Source organism: Leopardus geoffroyi, chromosome D2 (genome assembly GCF_018350155.1).
Source record: "Leopardus geoffroyi isolate Oge1 chromosome D2, O.geoffroyi_Oge1_pat1.0, whole genome shotgun sequence".
NCBI classification, from domain to species: Eukaryota; Metazoa; Chordata; class Mammalia; order Carnivora; family Felidae; genus Leopardus; species Leopardus geoffroyi.
In genome coordinates this window covers 39,767,499-39,788,853 of record NC_059334.1, presented here as the reverse complement: position 1 = coordinate 39,788,853, position 21,355 = coordinate 39,767,499, and the positions used below count along the sequence as shown (strand labels likewise).

The window sequence follows — 21,355 nt, the reverse complement described above, 5'->3', positions numbered from 1 at the left end:
ATCGTGACCTGGCCGAAGTCGGACGCTTAACCGACTGCGCCACCCAGGCGCCCCTGTACGTCTTCTTTGGATAAATGTCAGTTTAGATCCTTTCCCCATTTTTAAATTGGATCATTCGGTTTTTCAGTGTTGAGTTAAGTTCTTCATATATTTTGGATACTAACCCTTTATCAGATATGTCATTTGCAAATATCTTCCTCCATTCCATAGGCTGCCTTTTAATTTTGTTGATGGTTTCCTTTGCTGTGCAGAAGGCTTTTATTTTGATCTAGTCTCAATAGATTAACTTTGGTTTTGTTTCCCTTGCCTAAGGAGACATATCTAGAAAGAAGTTGCTACAGCCAATGTCAAAGAAGTTACTGCCTGTGCTCTCTTGTAGGATTTTTATGGTTTAAGGTCTCACATTTAGATATTTAATCCATTTTGGGTTTATTTTTTGTGTATGGTATGAGACAGTGGTCCAGTTTTCCCAACACTATTTGTTGAAGAGACTTTTTTCCCATTAGATATTCTTTCCTGCTTTGTCGAAGATTAATTGACCATGTAATTGTGGGTTCATTTCTGGGTTTTTTATTCTGTTCCATTGACCTATGTGTCTATTTTTGTACCAGTACCATACTGTTTTGATTACTACAGCTTTGTAATATAACTTGAAGTCCAGAATTGTGGTGCCTTGACCTTTGTTGTTTTCAAGATGCTTTGGTTATTTGAGGTCTTTTGTGGTTCCATACAAATTTTGTGATTGCTTCTTCTAGCTCCATGAACAATGCTCTTGCTAGTTTGATAGAGACTGCATTAAATGTCTAGATTGCTTTGGGTAGTATAGACATTTTAACGTTTGTTCTTCCTATCCATGAGCATGGGATGTCTTTCCATTTCTTTGTGCTATCTTCAATTTCTTCAGTGTTTTATTGTTTTCAGAGTACAAGTCTTTCACTTCTTTGGTTAGGTTTATTCCTAGGTATCTTATTGTTTTGGGTGTAATTATAAATGGGGTTGATTCCTCAGTTTCTTTTGTTGCTTCATTGTTGGTGCATAGAAATTCAGCAGGTTTCTGTACATTGATTTTGCACCCTGTGTTTTTACTGAATTCATTTATCGGTTCTAGCAGTTTTTGAGTGGAGTCTTTTGGGTTTTTTATATAGAGTATCATGTCATCTGCAAATAGTGAAAGTTTGACCTCTTCCTTGACGATTTGGATGTCTTTTATTTCTATTGTCTGATAGCTGTGGCTAGGACTTCCATACCATATTGAATAAAAGTGGTGAGAGTGGACAGCCTTATCTTGTTCCCGACCATAGAGGAAACAGTTTTCCCCAATTAAGGATGATGTTTACTGTGGGTTTTTCATACATGGTTTTTATTATGTTGAGGTATGTTCCCTACAAATCTACTTTGTTGAAGGTTTTTATCATGAATGGATATTGTACTTTGTCAAATGTTTTTTCCGCATCTATGGAAATGATCCTATGGTTCGCATCCTTTATTAATGTGATGTAACACGTTGATTGGTCATTCTTTTTTATTAATCACCTTTCTGTTTTGTGCAGTAGGAAGTTCTGGGGTCAGGAGAGCCAGAGTCTGACCTGACAGGTCTCAGGCCACCGTCACTGATCTCATTGCCGTGCCCCTCCAGGCCCGTTCCCCCACCTACACTGTTAGGGCATCAGGCTCCATCTAGAATCCTTCACTCTGATGATTTCCATACAGTCTTGGGGCTGGTGAGGGGAGGAGGCCCGGGGCCCAGTGGGAACTTGGACAGCTGCGGAGACACCTGTAATGGGCGAGGCTGACTGAGGAAGTGCTGAGGTCTGACCCATGTTCCTCTCCCACAGCTCACTGAGGGCAGCTGGGCTGGCTGCTTTCTCTCAGAGGGGAATGTGGGCATCTGTAGCTGTTTCCCTCCCTGAGCTGACCTGTATATCACCCAAGTACAAAGACAATATATTCTCGTTGCAAACAGCTCAAACAGTACAGAAGGTTTCAGCTGCTGGGGTGAAAAAGACTGGAGTCACTCTCTCCCTTTAAACAAATAAATCAACAGACGAAGTATGTAACACAATGTTTTCCAGCTGTCGGACAAAGGCAGCACAGAACACAGGTTCCTGAGAAGAGGAAACATGGGCAAATGAAGTGAGACCTGGGAACAGACCTTCTAGGTCACCGGGAGGGGCAGGGGAAGCCACACGGCCCAGCGAGCCCCCTTACTGGAGGAGGCAGACTGGGGAACTTAGGGGGCAAAGGCTATGCAGAATTTTCGGATTGGAGCACAGGAAAGAAGACAGCTTCACTGAGAATGGAAAATGGCATGGAGAGGAGGAAGATGTTAAGAGAGAGCTCCAGACATGTGCAGAGGGTTCCTGCACTAGTTAGCTGAGCATGCAGGGATGAGCACATATATGTGAGGAAATTACCTAAAGCCGACAAAAGGAACAGGCAGAGCTAAATCCCCAAAGTGCACAGGGGGACAGAAATAATCTGAGTTCCCACCAGCTAGATTGGGAAACTTCGTAATAAATAGGGCAGAATTCTTAGAACGATAGAACCTCGGTAGTGGGACAAAATTAGTCCTTCATTAAAGGGATGTGCGGGTCTCTAAAGCAAGCCTCAAAGCTCAAACAAGCTCAAAAGCAAGCCTCAAAGGAATAAAACTATCTCCAAAGAACTTATTTGCATTCTACAACAAAGCTGAGGAATATGTCCATGACACAACAATATCCAACACTTATAAGGTGAAATATCTGGCATCCATTAAAAGTTAGGCTTATAAAGATGCAGAAATATGTGATCCACAAGGAGGAGGGGAAAAATCACCCAGTTGATGGCCTAAGTAGACAAGGACATTAAAAAAGTTACTGTAACTATATTCTGTATTTTCAAGAAAGTAGAAGAAAGCATGACTAGGTCAGAAAGAAACATGGAAACAACATTTTTTTTTTTTTTAATTTTTTTTTTCAACGTTTATTTATTTTTGGGACAGAGAGAGACAGAGCATGAACGGGGGAGGGTCAGAGAGAGAGAGAGGGAGTCACAGAATCGGAAACAGGTTCCAGGCTCTGAGCCATCATGAGCCATCAGCCCAGAGCCTGACGCGGGGCTCGAACTCACAGACCGTGAGATCGTGACCTGGCTGAAGTCGGACGCTTAACCGACTGCGCCACTCAGGCGCCCCGAAACAACATTTTTTAATACCTCAATCAAACTTCTAGTGATGGAAAAATATCTCTGATATGAAAAATACACTGAATGGGATTAACAGCAAATGAAAAGGAGAAAGGACTGGTGAACTTGAAGACATAGTTGTGGAAACTATACAAAATGAAATGCACCACTATAAAAAGACTGAAGAAAACAAAAGAATAGGGCATCAATGAACTGTGGGGCAACTCCCGTCAGGTGAATGTACAAGTTAAGAATCCCCAAAGGAGAGGAAAAAGAGAAAGATGTTCAAAGAAATAGTTAATGAACATTTCCCAAAATTGATGAAGTCTATAAACCCAAGAAGGTCAATAAACCCAACACAAGAAATACATAAAGGAAATCATATATTGTATCATAATCCAATTGCTTAAAATCAGGATAGGGAGACAATTCTAAAAGAAGATAGAGGGAAAAGGGCACATTACAAACAGAAGAACAAAGATTAAAATGGTAGCACACTTCTCATAAGAAAAAAAAAATTCAGGCCAGAAGATAGTGGGATATCTTTAAATTACTTAAAGGAGAAACTGCTAACCTAGAATTTTAACCCAGTAAAAATATCTCTGCAAATCACATATCTGATAAGGGACTTGTGTCTAGAATATATAAAGAGCTCTTAGAACTCAACAATAAAAAGACAATCCAATTTAAAAACAAAGGGTCTGAGTAGGCATTTCTTCAAAGAAGGCATACAAATGGCTGACAAACACATGAGAGGATGTTCGACATCGTGTCAAATCAAAACTGAAATGAGATACTATTTTACACTTACTAAGATGGTGAGAATCGAAAAGGTAGATAATGAAGTGTGATGAGGCTGTGGAGAAACTGAAACCTTCATACACTGCTGGTAAGGATGTACAATTTTGTAGCCACTTTGAAAAACAGTTTGGCAGTTCCTCAAAACAGTAAACATTAAGTTACTATCTGATCCAGCAATTCTTACGCTATATGTAAAGTGGTACAATATATTTGCAGGTAATCTGTGGTAAATTAAACTGTGTACTATAAACTCTAGAGAAACCACTAAAAATATAACAGGAAGAATGAAGTCTAATAAATCAATAATGGAGATGAAATGGAGAAGAGCTCAATCCAAAAGAAGATGAGAATGGGACAAAAAGCAGATGGGACAAAGAGAAAATAAATAGCACAAAGGTCAATTTAAATCTAATGGTATTGATAGTTACATTAAATATAAGCGATTTAAACATTTACTTGGATGGCAGAGATTGTCAGACTGGATAAGAAAGCAATGCTCAATGCACCACATTTGATCCATCATCTCTTAGCTCTAAAACCCCTCTTCCTTGCCCTGTTTGTGATACTCTAACAGTTCTCCCTTGCCATCTGGGATTATATAAAACTTTATCAGCAGAAGGCACTTGGAGAGACACTTTATTCTTCAGAGTTCTCTTCCCCCCTAGGAGGTGTACTCATGTTATGGTTAATAATTTTTTTTATTCAATTATAATTAACATATAGTGTTATATTAGCTTCAGGTGTAAAATATAGTGATTCAATAATTCTATACATTTCTCAGTGCTCATCCAATAAGTACACTCTTAATCCCCTTTATCTGTTTCACTCATTGTCCACCCTCTGTTTTTAAAAGTCTGGGGTTTTTTGTCTTTTTTGTTTCGTTTCTTAAATTCCACATGTGAGTGAAAACTTGTGGTATTTGTCTTTCTTTGACTAGTTTCACTTAGCATTATACCCCCTAGGTACATCCATGTTGTTGCAAATGGAAGAAGCTCATTCTTTTTTATGACTGAGTAGTATGTTATTATATATATAATATATATAGTATACACACACACACACACACACACACACACACACACACACACCACATCTTCTTTATCCCTTCATCTAGCAATGGACACTGTGGCTGTTTCCATATCTTGGCTATTGTAAATAATGCTGCAATACACATGGGGTGCATATTTTCAAAAGACTGTTTTCATTTTCTTTGGATAAATACCCAGTAGTGGAATTATTGGATCATATGATAATTCCATTTTTAATTTTTTTGAGGAAGCTCCATACTGCCTTCCACAGTGGTTGTACCAGTTTGCATTTCCACCAACAGTGCAAGAAAGTCCCCTTTCTCCACACCCTTGTCAACACTTGTTGTGTCTCATGTTTTTGATTTTAGCCATTCTGACAGGTGTGAGATGATATCTCACTGTGGTTTTGATTTGCATTTCCCTGATTAGTGATGTTGAGCATCTTTTCATGTGTCTGTTGATTATCTGTATGTCTTCTTTGGAAAAATGTCTATTTAGATCCTGTCCCCATTTTTAAATTGGATTATGTTTTTAGGTGTTGAGCTGTATAAGTTTTTTATATATTTTGGAAACTAACCCCTTATTGGATATGTCATTTGCAAATATCTTCTCCCGTTCAGTAGGCTGCCTTTTGTTTGGTTGACGGTTTCCTTTGCTGTGCAAAAGTATTTTATTTAGGTGTAGCCCCAATAGTTTAATTTTGCTTTGTTTCCCTTGCCTCAGGAGACATCTAGAAAACTGTTTCTATGGCTAATGTCAAAGAAAGTACCACCTATGTATTCTTCTAGAAGTTTTATGGTTTCAGGTCTCACATTTAGGTCTTTAATTCATTTTACTTTTGTGTATGGTGTAAGAAAGTGGTCCAGCTTCATTCTTTTGCACGTAGCTATCCAGTTTTCCCAGAACCATTTATTAAAAAGACTGTCTTTTCCTGGTTGTATATTCTTGCTTCCTTTGTCATAGATTAATTGACCATAAAAGTGTGGGTCTATTTCTGGACTCTCTAATGCATTGATCTATGTGTCTATTTTTGTGTCAGTATGTAAATTTTATATTCAGCTTTCCCTGTTAGAATTAGTGTGTTGTTTCTGTATCCTGTTTGGACCCTGACCAGTATAGAATTAACATGGCAGCGGTCCTAAGAGATAACCCCACAAAAATGGGATTTAGAGATTTGTTTGGCTGTGCCCTTGGGGTTGAAGGCAGTGCTGAACTACCTGCATGCCAACGGGAAATGGGATGCTGGTAATGCATGGCATGCAGTGACATCACAATTAATCACCTTATCTCCTGTGATTAAGTAACAAGAGAAGCCTGTGCCTTGGGAGGCCAGGTGGCTGCCCCACTTGACTGTTGGGATGTGGGATGAATTCTTTCGAGCATGCTTGATGGTTTACCAAAAGACAATGCCAAATTCTCAGCTTAAGTTCTGGTCAAGAACCAGAAAGCTTCCATGACCACCCTAAAAAGATTCTCTCATTTCTTACAGACACTGGATTATAATCCCTTAAAATCAAACAAAAATTTAATTGTGTAGATTGCCGAATTACATCATTTAAATTCATAGTCTCACTAAGCTTTTCATGTGAAAGAGAAAGAATGGGATCCTGAAATGTGTAACAGGGACATCTGGTTGGATCCAAATAAAACTAACAACTTGAACCCTCATGTCATTCCATCCTTCCCTTACCAGTGGAAGTACCTTGCCCTTCTGTGTCAGAGAGGAACAGGCTTCTTTGCTCAGACACTGTGAGAACTTCACTGGCGCAGATGCTTTGAAAGGCAGTGCCCAAGACTCACCACCACCTCTCCCATAACTAGGTCAAATCTCAGCATTTTCCAGAGGAACAAGAGGACTCCGGAGAAAACAGATTTTACACCCAAAGAACTGTGAGACTTTGCTAATACATATTTTTAAGCATATTATATGTGCTGTCAAAGCAAGCACCATACTTTTTAAGCAGATTTATTGAGCTATGGTTCACACGTCCTACAATCCATCCATTTAAAGGGTACAAGTCAATGGTTTTTAGTATATGCACAGATATATGCAGCCACCAGAACAGTTCATTTTAGAAGATTTCCATCATCCCATTAAGAAACCTCATACACTTTACCTATTGCCCACTTACCCCCCATGCCCCCACCTACCCCTTCAGCTTATGCAAACACTAATCTCTTTCTGTATCTATAGATTTTCCTGTTCTGGACATTTCGTACGAATGAAATCACACGGTTTGTGGTGTTTTGTGACTGGCTTCTCTCACGGAGTATTTCCAAGGTTCACTCAGGTCGTAGCATGTATCAGCACTTCATCCCTTTTTTAGAGCCAAATAACATTCCACTGTGTGGATATACCACTTTTTATCCATTTGCTCACTGATGAACAATTGGGTTCTTTCCACCTTTGGACTGTTATCAATAATGCTACTCTAAGCATTTGCATAAAAGTTGTGTAGACATTCATTTCTCTTGGGTACATACCAAGGGATGGAATTGCTGGGTCATACGTTAACTCTGTGTGTGTGGCCATCTGAGGAACTGCCAGACTGTGTTCTAAAGCAGCTGGACTATTTTTTAATTAATTAATTTTTAAATTTACATCCAAGTTAGTTAGCATATAATGCTATGATGATTTCAGGAGGAGATTCCAGTGATTCATCCCCTACGTATAACACCCAGTGCTCATCCCAACAAGTGTCCTCCCTAGTGCCCCTTACTCATTTAGCCCATCCCCCCACCCACAACCCCTCCAGCAACCCTCAGTTTGTTCTCTGTATTTAAGAGACTCTTCCATTTTGTCCCCCTCCTTGTTTTTATATTATATTTGCTTCCCTTCCCTTATGTTCTTCTGTTTTGTCTCAAATTCCTCATATGAGTGAAGTCGTATGGTATTAGTCTCTCTCTGACTGGCTAATTTCACTTGGCATAATACCCTCCAGTTCCATCCATGTTGTTGCAAATGGCAAGATTTCATTCTTTTTGATTGCTGAGTAATACTCCATTGTATATGTATACCACACCTTCTTTATCCATTCACCTATCATTGGACATTTGGGCTCTTTCCATACTTTGGCTGTTGTTGATAGTGCTGCTATAAACATGGGGGTGCACATGTCCCTTCGAAACAGCACAACTGTATTCCTTGGATAAATGCCTAGTAGTGCAATTGCTGGGTCGTAGGGTAGTTCTATTTTTAGTTTTTTGAGGAGCCTCCATACTGTTTTCCAGAGTGGCTGCACCAGCTTGCATTCCCACCAGCAGTGCAAAAGAGATCCTCTTTCTCCGCATCCTCGCCAACATCTGTTGTTGCCTGAGTTGTTAACGTTAGCCATTCTGCCTGGTGTGAGGTGGTATCTCATTGTGGTTTTAATTTGTATTTCCCTGATGATCAGTGATATTGAACACTTTTTCATGTGTCTGTTAGCCATTTGGATGTCTTCTTGGGAGAAGTGTCTATTCATGCCTTTTGCCCATTTCTTCACTGGATTATTCGTTTTTTGGGGGGTGTTGAGTTTCTTTATAGATGCAGCTGGATTATTTTACACGCTAGCATCAGTCATTATTTTCTCCCCTCATGTGGTTTGTTTTTCACTTTCGTGATGGTGTTCTCTGCAGCACAAAAATTTTTAATCTTAATTTTGGTGAAGTCCAATTTATCTGTTTCTTTTTTTGTTGATTGTACTTTGAGTGTCATATGTATAATCCTTCAGCAAATCAGATATATTCTTCAACTGTGCTGAGTTTACCATGGAGCTCACCAAAGGACTTCTCCGTTTTGGGTATCATTTTTGGTATATATTTTTTTCTTGTAGTATCACCACTAAACTCTTTCTTACAATTTCTCTCTGCTAAAATTGGTTCCCATCTGTTCATGTTGTCCATCTTTCCCACTAGATACTTTTAACATATTAATCACAGTTGTTTTAATGTTCCCATCTGGGACAGTTATATCTGAGCCTGGTTCTATCGACTGCTTGGTTTATTAACAGTGTCTTTGCCTTGAATGATGCACATTATTCGTGCGATAGAGGATACAGCAGTATAGTGTGCACTCTGGGAAGTGGCCATGCGGCTTCTTGGTTCAAGTCTATTGTGGGACATTAGTGGATGTCGTCCGGAGTTGAGCTGGGCCTAGGTTTTGTTGTTGCTGTTCTTACCTTGGGGGCCCCACAGATGTAGATTCCTGTACTGGGGGCCAACTCTGCTTGCAGCGAAGCAGGGGTGCAGAAGGTGCAGAAGGGTTTTTCTCCGTGCTCGTACTCCACTTCCAGCTTTGTGCAACACAGAAGGTTATCTCTCTCCATGCTTTTCCTTCTCCCCTCACAGTAGACTATGCTTGGAGTGGGGCCAGGAATGCTGTTATCCCGGTCTGGCTTCAGTCTTAGGCATGTCTTGGGTGTGTGTTTGTTCCTTCCCAGTGGTAGCTGATTTCTGCTTGCTAACCAGTATGGGTTCTTGGGCCCTGGATGGTTTCTTGCCACTCCCAGAGGGTTATGGGATTTTTTTTTCTTCTACCTTTCCCCCAGCCACGGTGAGCTTTTACTTCTCCCTGGAGATGAAGGGAGTATGGCCCTTCCACTGGTGGATTCAGAATTTTGCTTCATAGGAGAATATCTGAGGAAGTGAGCAAGGATCCATGCCAGGAGCTGAAGATCACTGCAGGTCTGCCTCAGCAAGGTGGGTCTCAGGGGCCCTTCTCCTGAGCAGTGAAGGTCTAGGGAAAAGATCCTGGAAGGGAACGCGAACTTGCTCTGGGTGGAGGGCCCCTAGCCATTCCAGACAAACTAGTCCTTCTTTGTCTTAGCAACTCAGTAAAACTTTTACCTGATTTCATCTTACCCACTGGTTTTGTGGCCAAATCTTTTTGCAGCGCTCTGCCACAGGCAGGATGGTTTGGCTGTCCTCTCTCCTTAGATTACCTAGTTGCCTTTCTGATGAACTCAAGAAAAGTCATGTCTTTATAGTGTACTCATCTTTGTATTATTGTTGGGACAGGAATGTTTTTGCAGTGTTCTATATCCTAAGCAAATGCAATCCTAAGCAAAAAGCCCATACTATTAATATGATAAGGTTACAGGTGATGTAAATTCTCTAAATTATAGGGGTGCCTGGCTGGCTCAGCTGGTAGAGCATGCAACTCTTGATCTCGGGGTTGTGAGTTCAAGCCCCACGTTGAGTGTAGACATTAAATAAATAAAACTTAAAATAATTTCTTTATATTCTATATTTATGTAACATTTGAGTTTTCACAAGTGTATTTTGGTTTTATAAGTAGAAGAGTCAGGATTCTTTGGAGAAACTGAACCAACAGCATGTGTGTGTGTGTGTGTGTGTGTGTGTGTATGCACGTGTATGTATATGTAAAATGAGATTTATTATAAGGAATTGGCTCACACAATTATGGGGGCTGAGGAGTTCCAAGATCTGCAGTTGGCAAGCTGGGGACCCAGAAGAACTGTGGGTGTAATTCTAGTCCAAGTCTGAAGATCTGAAAGCCCAGAGCACTGATGTGTACGCTCTGGTCCACAGGCCAGCAGACTCGAGCCCCAAGAAGAGTAGATATTTCAGTTGGGAGGCAGAAGGCTCACGTTCCAGCACAGTTAGGCAGGACGAGTTCCTCTTACTTAGCCTTTGGTTCTGTCTTGGTCTTCAACTGATTGGATGAGGCCCACCCACACCAGGGAGGGCAATCTGCTTTACTCAGTCTACCAATGGGAGTGTTAATCCCCTCCAGAAACACCCTCACAGACACACCCAGAATAATGCTTGACCAACTGTCTGGGCATCCCATGGCCCAGACAAGTTGAAACAAAATTAGCCATTACAATGTTGTACTAACAATAATAATAATACCATCCTAATTCTGGACAACCTCTTAAGGCTGAGACTGATCTGGGAGGCACGGTGGCGACAAGACTTTCTCTACACGTCCTGTTCCAGTGGCCCTGGACGCCCAGCTGAGTTCTGGCTCCCAGAAGCCACTCACTGAGAAATGTTCTCCAGTCTGGACCCACCCACGCCAGACCCTCCTCCTAATGACAAAGGAAGAGCTGAGGGCCACCACACAGGGGTCCTCCCCTAGGAGGCACCTTGCCAAGCTGGGTAGGAGGCACCTTGCCAAGTCGGGAAGCCCCTTCTGCCAGCATTATGGAGGAACAGCAGCCCACAAAGCTTGGGCCGAACAGGCTACCCCCACCTCATCATCTGAGAGTTAAAGTAGAGGGCTCACTCCAGAGTCCCAGAGCTTCCAGCAAAAAATGTTTCCAGAAGTAACCGATGACTCTCATGGTCTAGTGGTTTGCTTTTGAATCTTGCCCACCCTGGCCTCTGCTCAGATTCTCAGACTTTAGAATTACTTTAACATTCCGATTCCTAGGTCCCACCCACAGAGATTTGTATCCAGTAGGTCTCAGGTGTGGCCCAGGGCTCTGCGTGTTTGGCCAGCGCCCCAGCATTCCCAGTAGCATTGCTTTAGGCCTCACCTGACCTGGGAAACATTTACAGACATTCCTTTTCACGGGGCAACATACCAGAGTCCAGAAGTGTGTTACATTCTCCCACGTTCTCCCGCGTGTTCCACGCAAGTAGCCGGGCACAGAAAGTAAGCCTTGCGTGACTCTCTAGGTACCAAGTCCTGTAATAGGCAGGATTAATCTACAGTGACGGGATTCAGGGGTTGCCTGGGAAGGCGCACGGGGTGGGGGTGGGGGGGCGACTCTCTGGAGAGATGGGAACTTTCTAGGACTTAGTTCGGTGTGCGCGTTTGCCCAAAGTGATCGAGCTTTACGCTGAAAATGTGTGAATTTGGTTCTCCGTGAATTCGTGAAGTCCTTTTGAAAAGCTGTCATGTGTTGCCTCAGAAAAATGCCATTGCGGATGATTAAACACGTTGTGCTTCCGTGGTATCACACGATGACGTCTGAGAGCACGTGTGTGACTCACCACTTCGTTCACGCATTGGGGGACACGTGTCAGCGAGTCACCATCTTGTTTGTGTTGCTCAGGCTCCCGCTTTATACAGTAAGACCAGGCACGGGCCCTTGGGCAAGGTGCTCGCAAGAGAGCTGAGCGAGTGGCCCCACCTTCAGGAAACTGGTTTTAGGAAATTCTCATGTTCCACTCCCCTGCCCCACACCAGACTCCTCTGGATGGACGTGTACGTGCGTGCATGTGGTGCACACACACACCTCATTCGCTCACTCCCCCCTCACAGAAAAGGAAAGTCTCTGTGAAGTAAACACGAGCCCCACAGGCTCTGTGACCTGAGACCCCTCAGAAATCACCATGGGGCCAGCAGGTCACAACTCAAGGGGCCTGCCTTTCAAACTTGTCAACACACCCTTGCCTCCCTGGAGTCCCCAGAGGTCAAGAGGAGGCTCCACAGGGACAAAAAAAGTTGTGGCTTTGACCTCAGAAGTCACAAGAACTCTGAATGCGGGCACCTGAGGACCAATGGGCCTGTGCATTCTGAGAGGCCCCCCGACAGAGAACCCTCTGGATTGGCGAGTCTGAGTTTCTAGCCCCTGCTCTGTCAGCGGATTCACAGGGTCACCTGGAGAATCGTGACCCCACTCACGGCCTCAGTTCACCCACTTATAAAATGTCTGACTGGCTTGTGGACCAATTATTATCATCATCACCGTTATCACGAATACTGTTTGGCTCAAGAGCCCATCCTTCAAATGAAACCCCTGGCAGAGCTCCAATAAGAAAAAAAGCCATCTGCCTGAAAATGGGGTTCAGGGGCCCACATCCCTGGTCTCCCCGTACAGCGGAGGGCCCCTACAGCTCTTGAAAATTGTTTAAACACTGCTAGGCCAGCTAAGCTCCCAAAACACGCAGTCGAACTATGGAAACTGACATCAGGAAAACCCTCCATGACTCCAAACGACCCAACTCCAGCCACTGTGACCTCAGAATGACAGGGAGCACACATCATCAGACTGTAGGAACCCCAAGACGAAATAACTCCATTCACGCTGCGAACGGAATGTGACTATTCTGTTATCCAGACTGTTCCATCCCTGGCTCTTTGAGTTCTTAATCCTTCTCTCTCACCCCCAATCTGCCATCCCCGTGACTTCAGAAACACCTAGAATTCCACATCTAAATGGCAAATCTAGGATGATGAAGTCCACACCTAGCTTTACATTTTCACATTCTTCCCTAAGACTTTGACACATGGACGATGTCATCGTGCTGGTGAGAGTGTTTATTACAGCGATGTGCCTGGTGCCACATTACACACTTGACACAGATCGCATCTGATTCTCCCCATTCTGTGAGCCCAGCATCACTGTTGCCACGTTATACAGCAGAGGAAAACAGACTCGGGGTCGCCAAGAGGTGGGGCTGGGGTTCGGGGCGACACCAGTGCTCGCAGATAGCCCGTGGGTGCTAAGAGCCCATGTCTGAGCCCATGCCATCTATAAGGATGACGCTAAGACCCTCCGTGGCTGCTGGGGTGATGATAAACGCTGCTTCCTAAAGCCACCAGACACCAGACGATCTTTTACAGAAAATAGGATTTATTTTCACATTTAAAGTGAACACAAATAAAAGCCCCAAAGGTGTATCACATACATCATCAGATTTGTTAAACACAGAAAAATCGAAGCCCTCCAGAAAATACACGTCGACGGTCTTCCCGAGCACCAGGCACGCACACGCCATTTCCACTCTCACCGACTTCATCGACTAGGCACAGCTCGCAGTGGGTTTGTGCTTCTCCCCTCACGGACTCTCCTCAGAAACCGCGGCGGCGAACCAACAGGATTCACAGTGGCTGGGATAAAAGGCCTTGGCCGAGGACCCTTCGCAAAAGCCCCGATTACGTTCCAAAGGCCAAGCTCCAGGGTTCTGTGGCTTCTGCCACCAAGTGAGGTCATACCACGGCTTAGAGGGCTGTCACAGCTTCATCTCCAGTCAATCTTGTTAATTAAATTATTCCAATCAGAAAACGATGTTCAACAGATACAGCGGCCCTTTTGCAGCGGCTGCCTTTCCCCCTCGGTCAAGGAAAAGGCAGAAACCTGTACCCGAAGCTAACCCCTCGGCACCCCCGATGTCCAAGGCACAGGTGAACGTGGGCTGCGGGATCACGGGTAAGGCCTGATGGCATCACGTCTGTGATGGATGGCCAGAAACGGGGTGGCGAGGGAGGGTGGACACTGGGGCAGCGGAGCGGTGGGCCCCGTGGAGATCGGACATTCCCCACCGCAGCGTGCAACAAGGACAGACAAGTCTGCTGGAGCCCGAGGCGGCCCCCAGGGGAGCCCAGGCACGTGCAGCTGCCGCCAGCCTCGCGCCCTGGTCATGGCACCTCAGCTCAACTGGCCGCAGTCTGTGATGACGATCTTCTTGGACGTCTTCCCACTCCTGGAACCGAAAGATTCTATTTTCTTCACGACATCCATGCCCTCTTTGACATGGCCAAACACAACATGCTTGCCATCCAACCTGTGAGTTGAGTCAGGTAAGAGCGAGAGGTAGTGCGGTGTCACCCAACATCGCGGTCACTTGGGCAGGGAACTCTGTACCAAAGGCACCAACTGTGTAGGGAGCCCGTGCTGAGAATCTGGACCCACCCCCTCGAAGCTCCGGTATCAAGCCTTGCCGAGCTCCCCAAAATACACCGGAGGTCTCCCTTCCAGTGCATATGCTCTGCCTCGCACGCCGTGTTGCCCTGGGCCACTTAACCTGAATCCTGGTAACTTCACCTATGAAATGTGAACTATTCTTGTCCGGCACAGGGAGGTAATGGGGTCATCGAACCACTCCCACGAAACGAGAGGTCCGTGTACGGTCACGAGTGGCAAGCTAAGAGCTGGGATAACGAGCCTGGTGAAAATAAGTCCCGAGAGGCTCTTGATTTGAGAGTTCCAAGAGTTCAAAAGAGAGCTCGGTCAGTGCCAGCAAGGCCACCGCTGGCTACCCCCCAAGGGCAGTAACGAAGGGGTTTCATGGAAGGAGCAAAGAGTAGGCAAGGCCAGCAGAGACCTGCTCAGCCCGGAAGGACATCTATGTCCCTTCCGGCTTGGGGGTTAGAGATGGCTGGTATCCACCCACCACTCAGGTCTCCCTAAAGTCCTAGGAAATGGGCTTTATTAAGTCTTAGCTCCAGGCCAGCTATTGTCCCCTTGACCCTATATGCCTCAGGGCTGGGACACAGGCGGGCTTTGGGCAGAGGAACTTATTAGGTGGTGGGTAATCCAGCAGGGAAGACACCCCTAAAATCCATGGGCATGTGGGCAAGAGGTCTCCAGGGTCCGTTCCAAGCCTGACGTGAAACCGGGAAACAACAGGCTAAACTAAGCAAATAGGCTTCTACCACAGGCCATCTTGAGGCCTGAGAACTTCTGCTGCATTTTCCCAAGCGTGTTTGGTAAAAGTCCTTTTGTGCGTGTGTGCACGACGCATGGAGAAAATCCCAGCTGACAGCAACAATGAAAACCCAACAAAGACACACTTCCAAGAACACCCCAAATTCTCCCTTAGTCCTTCCATGAACTTTATCCTTCTCCCATACAGACACACAGCCCAGGAGAGGCCTACTGTCCCAGGGCACAGTCCGGCCTCACACGACCTTCCCCTCAGAAGCACACAACGCTTCCTCTCGCTGCAAGGCCACCCCCCAGGAGCCAGGAGCAGGGAACTCACCAGTCTGTCTTTATGGTGCAGATGAAGAACTGGGAGCCGTTGGTGTTGGGGCCTGCATTTGCCATGGACAGGACACCTACAGAAATGAGCAGGAGTGAGCCGTGCTGCCCCAGGAGGCGGCTCACCGGGGAAGTCATTCGAAAGAGCAGACAGTTCACGCCCTGGCAAAGATGTTTAAGTCTGAAGATCCTGGAGCTGGAAGAGCAGAAGCGGGCCCAGAGGGCGACCAGCTCCCCAGGGCCTGTCCACCCATGCTGCCACAGGGAGCTCTGAGAGGCAGAGCCAGAACAGGCCTTTTGCAGGCTGCCTCTTGGGTCTCCAACGTGACACGAGGCTGGGTTTTGCTTCTCAAAGAAAGGCTTGTTTTTCAAACTGAGAGCTCAGAATGAAAAAGCTCCAGGAAAACCCAGCACCCCAACCCCGAGTGCTGAAGGCAGGGAGGCGTGTCGCCGGATATGGAGCGAGCAATGGTCGGACGGCAAACCTCCCAGGCGTGGGAGGCACGGTGGCAGCTGGTCAAAGCGCAGGGCTTTCCGACTGGGGAATGGCCGCCGCCACTCACCTGGTCCCACGTGCTTCAGTGTGAAGTTCTCATCAGGAAAGCGGCTTCCGTAGATGGACTTTCCCCCGGTGCCATTGTGGTTGGTGAAGTCGCCCGCCTGCAAGCATAGGGCACCTTCTGAGCGGTGGCCACCCAGAGCCGGCAGGGGGATGCCGCTGCGGGGCTGGGGGGAGAGCCCCCGGCGCACCTCGGGCCCACCCAGCCAGAAGCCCCTCAGGCGCAGGGGTCAGGAAAAAAAAAAAAAAATCCAAGGATATAAGGAGTAATAAAACGACAAGGAAAGCAAGCAAAAATAAAGCTTAAGTATGTTCTGCCATAACTACCTTGCCTTTCAAATGATTCACTTTTTTTTTTTTTTAACCTGGGCAAGTTTTTAAATGATTCTCAAAGGATCTAATGGCCACTCTGAGAGGACACAGAATTTTCTACCCACAACTCTTGGAGGGTAGACAGGGAGGTGGCCAGGGGTCCCCGTTCCCAAGTCCGATCTGTAGGGAGTGGCAGCGGCTGGCACATGCTAGGCCCCGCTCCCTGTCCAGCATCGCTCCCTCACCAGGCCCAGCGGTTCCCCTAAGTCCTGGAGACCCAGGACGGGGTCCCCCTAGGACTGGCATCCTTCCTCACAGCTTGCCTGAGGCTTCACAGAAGAGCTGCCAGCCCCAGCCCCGGCTCCCTGCCAAGATCTCTAACTTCTCGAGATCTGATCCTCAGGTGAGAGGGATAACCTGAGCGGCCTGACCTAAGCATCCACAAATGCCAGCACGGTGTCCCCAGAGAGGGATGATTCAAAACCCTGGCTTGAGCTTCCTGGTGCCCCCAACTCATGCCTCAGAGAGCCTTCCGGCCTTGGAAGTCCCTGCCCCTGCCCCTGCCCGCTGCTATTCAGAGGAAGAGCCCAGCCTGGCTTAGGACCTCCACGTCAGCTCCCGCTTCATCCACAGCCCGCCGCAGGCAGAGCTGGGAAAGCCTCTGCAGCAGAAAGCCACAGGCTTGGCCAGACCTGTCCCCCAGCCACAGCCTCCCTGCCCATCCCTGCAGTCGCCACATTGAACACGTCAGCAGGCCCAGTCCCAACCCACCGCCACAAACCACAAGATGATGACAGCCCCAGGTCGGAGTAGAGGGAACAGGGGAGAGAATTCTGGGCTGGAAGGACTTCAAAGAGGCCATGACATTCACGCCCCTGCCTCTATGGTCTGCTGGCCTCAACACACTAACCCCTGTCTTGGCAGGGTCTGACCAAACAGAGGACCCCTGGGGAGGTTCCTGCTGTCCATATCTGTCCCCAAACCTCTGATACAGCCAATACTGGTATTTTTGAAAAACAAGTGGCACAGGTGACTAATGAACACTCATCTGACAGAGAAAGATGCCCTTCTCCAGAAAGAGAAGCTCCGAGTCCAGACCTGTGTGTTCTTGTCTCTGCTGTCTTCTCCCTCCTCCTCTCCTATGCCAAATGCTCAAGGGGACACAGTCAGAGACTGTCTGAATATGCTGGTCCTCCAAGGCCTGAAGATCTACCCGCCCCCGCCCCCCCATGCATATCCGGACCTCAATGCTGGTTCTCCACCTCCACCCCCAACAGGCTCCGCCAGCCAGGCCATCCTGCCTCTTGCCCTGTGGCTCCACTGCCAGGGCAGGGAAGGGCTGTGGCAGCCCAGACAGGCTCTGCTGTGTCAGGGTGAGAAGACAGGCCGACAGAGTCATTTGTCGCTCTCCATTGGGTATCTCCACGTACCAGGCAGGTGCTCCCTCATTAATCCTCAAGACCACCCTATGAGGCGACCCATTACCACCCCCCACTCACAAAAGAGGAACTGAGGCAGAGCCACCATACCTGGCACATGAAGGACGGAATCACTCTGTGAAAGGTGGAGCCTTTGTAGCCGAAGCCCTTCTCCCCGGTACACAGGGCTCTGAAGTTCTCTGGGGGTTGAAGGAACAGCAGGTCAAGAGCCAGGCCTCAACTGCAGGGTCACAGCTCATTCTAGCCTGTGCCTCTTCAAATCCCCCCTCCTTCCCCAGGAGGTGAGCAGGGTGTGGAAAGACCCCGGGATGCCTGAGTCTGTTCTGGCTCTGTAACCCAGAGCAAATCATCTCCTTCTCGAAGCTCAGTGTCTGAGCCCTGTGACAAGAGCACACGCTCCTGGCAGGGAGTCCCTGGGCCACGGAGCCACTACCCTGTCCCTCTGGCCACCAGGAGGGAGGAAGTTGTCCCAGAGGAAATTGACCTGTGCCTTCTACTGATTCTGAGGCTATAGTGGACAGGTGGGCAGGGCTAACACTGAGGCTCAGAGAGGGACAGAAAGCTGGCCCAGGATACACAGCAGCTGAGCCTCCTGTGGAACTCCCATCTGGTCAGAGGTCTCTGTGTCCCAACTTCTCTCACCATCCCACCGGCCTGGGCCCCTCCCTCCTCCTCCTAGACCACACTCAGAAGACCCCAAGCCCCGTCTTACCTGCTGTCTTCGGGACGACATCTGCCTTCAGCTGTGGGGAGAGAAGAGGGACAAGAGAAGGTGGTCAGTCCAGAGGCAGGTGACGGAAGGAACATCCTCTCCACCCATCCCCCACAGTGGCTAAGGAGTCAGAGAGGGCACCATGGGCCACTCCATTCCTTTTGCTCCCAGCCCTCCACAAGAGGCAGCCGAGGCAGCTATCATTTCTGCCAGCTGCTTCCTGAACCCCAACCGGGAGGAAGCAGCCTCCGTTTCCTAATCTATAAGAGCTGACGATGCCATCCTGGCCTACTTCCAGGGGCAGAACTGGCAGAGCTACTGCAGTTGGGCCCCAAACATCAAAGCCTCAGGCCCAGAGAGGGGCCAACCCAGCCCCTTAGAGAGGCAGGGGGGCGGGACGGTGGGTAAGGGTAGGCTAGAGCCCCATCCAAGCCCACCTCTTGCCTCCCAGCCTCAAGAGCCACCCTGGCGCCACCCCATTAAAATAAATGGGAGCAAGGAGGGTGCTCTCCATTTTCCAGAAGAGGAAACTGAGGCTTAACGAGGGCCTCTCGGTTCAAAACGGGGTCGGGCTTGAGCTACACCTGAGCTTCCGCTGTTACCTACCCCGCTATTTGTTTCTTTGTGAGTCAGGGGCAGGACAGGAGTGCCACCCTCGGGAGGATGGCGGGGTTGGAACTGGGGTGAAGGGCCCCGGGCACACTGACCCCGACTTGCAGGAAGGCCATCCTGGGTCAGCCTGGTGGCCTAAGGCCCGCCCCGCACGAGAGGAGGCGGGCCGCCCGGAAACCACCTCGGCTCCCTCCCCGGCGCTCCGCAGGGGGCGAGCCCCACCGAGGGGGCGGGGCAGCGGGCCAGCTACGCGTTAAGCAAGGGCAGCCACGTGAGCACCCGGCCCGCCCGCAGCCCCGTCCCCGGAGCACCCCCAGAACCCACCTCTGAGCTTCGGATCTGGGAGCTGACCCCGCGAAGTCTCAGGACCTCTCCCCTACCCTAGGACGAGCCAGCAGGGCCCGACTCTCCCAGTCTACCACCTGACCTTGAGCTTTCACCTCCACACGTGCCCCCCCCCACTTCCGCCTCCGAGGGGAGACCGGAAGAGACCAATCTGATGCGCCTTGCTAGGGATGGGGAAACTGAGGCCCAGAGCCGGGTGTAGGGGGCAAGGTCACCCAGCGAGTCAGGCACGGAGACGGGCCGAAGTCCAGCGCTCTCCGGGACCATCCCGGACGCCCAGTCCGGCGCGGCCCGGCCTGGTGCTCTCACCTCCAGCACCACGCGGCCGAGCGGCTCCCCGTCGGCGCCCACGTCCAGGTACACGAGCGGGTTCCGGGAGGAAGGGGACGGGTCGCCGGCGCCGCTGCAGGCGCGGGCCGCGGGGAGGCGCAGCGGCGCGGAGCGCGGGACCCGGAGCAGGCCGAGCAGGCGGGGGCCGCAGCGTAGAGCCAGCATCGCGGCCGCAGGTCGGGGTGGGAGAGCGGCGGTACCCGCGGAGACCGTAACTGCGACAGTCACGCGCACCCAGGGGGCCGAGTCAGCCGGGGCCGCCCGCCGCCGCCTTTATCTGCCGGGCCCGCCTCGCGGCCCCGCCCCCACCCGCCCCTCCGGGCCTGTCCGCGGGCGACCCCTGCCGGCCCCAGCGGTCAGCGCAGCCAGTGAGCTGCTCTTAACGCGTCCCCCGCAGTGCTAGAGACCTGAGGGACAGACACGACCCAGCAAAAGGAGGTAGGTTCCATTCTGTAAGAGTTCCAACAGTATGAAAAAAGAGAGAGGGAAAATGTGCTGAAACGTGGTTAGCTCCAAAAGATGAGCCTCGTGTGTTTTTATTTGAATATAACAAAAGGCTACATTCGCCCTTTGTATAGGCGCCCCTCCACCCACAGACCCTGCAGACAGAGACCAAGAGAGACGGTGGGTGAGAGATAAAGAAGGTGGAGATGAGAGGTGTATTAGAGTGAAAGATGGTAGGAGGACGCAGTCAGAGACACCTCCGGTGGTGACCACAGGCCTCCTGGTCCTAGCCTGGCCCTGCCTCCAGATGCTTCTATACATCGATCGGATCCTCTTCCCATACGACTGGAACTCGAAGGGTTTGGCCGGGTCCCAGCCCTCCACCAGGACTGGGTCTGACTACCGTCCCTTCAACCCCATAGACTGACAGGTCTGGTCTCCAATAACTAGAGCAGCTGGCTGCTGGCTTCCTTGCTCCCCCAGTCATGCTAAGAGCACACCTGCAGGTAACATAGTATGGGGGCCATTCCATAGGTAATGCAAGGATGGGTGAGTGAAAAGGCAAGACAGAAGAGGAGGGGAAGTGAGAACTACCGCCTGGAAGGATTTACCCCACATGTTGAGGGGGGCTTCTTATGGGAGGACCACGGTAAGTAAATAATAGGGGCCCTGGGGGAGCATCTCGGCTAACATCTTCACTCTCCAAATGGAAAACAAGGACCCAGATGGGGGAAGGCACTGCCCGGGGCTAGGAGCACCCTGGATCCTCCACTGCCAGCCTGTGCCAGTCTTCTCGGACCTCTCTGAGCCTCAGTTTCCCCTCTGGAGAATAAGGATATGATGGTAATCCTTACCCTGCTTGTTTCCAGGTCTGTTTCAAGAGGAAAATGAAGAAGAGAGAGAGGAATGTGTCAACTGTTAAGCACTGTGCCATGAGCATCAGTGATAGT

General features: G+C 48.5%; 1 protein-coding gene across 4 annotated transcripts; it reads right to left on the bottom strand.

Moving 5' to 3' along the window:
- Positions 1-13,510: 13,510 nt before the first annotated feature.
- Positions 13,511-20,272, bottom strand: PPIF (peptidylprolyl isomerase F). Of its 4 annotated transcripts, none has more exons than XM_045437820.1 (6): positions 19,941-20,272; positions 18,675-18,705; positions 18,053-18,141; positions 16,216-16,312; positions 15,654-15,729; positions 13,511-14,453 (listed from the first exon to the last, which is right to left on the bottom strand). In XM_045437820.1, exons 1-6 carry the CDS (start codon positions 20,124-20,126, stop codon positions 14,318-14,320), a joined length of 615 nt encoding a protein of 204 aa, XP_045293776.1. In that variant the 5' UTR covers positions 20,127-20,272; the 3' UTR covers positions 13,511-14,317. The 4 variants fall into 4 exon arrangements, with proteins under 4 accessions (XP_045293776.1, XP_045293777.1, XP_045293774.1 ...); XM_045437821.1 differs by having other exon boundaries at positions 13,511-14,372; positions 19,941-20,267; XM_045437818.1 differs by having other exon boundaries at positions 15,654-15,814; positions 19,941-20,245.
- Positions 20,273-21,355: the final 1,083 nt, after the last annotated feature.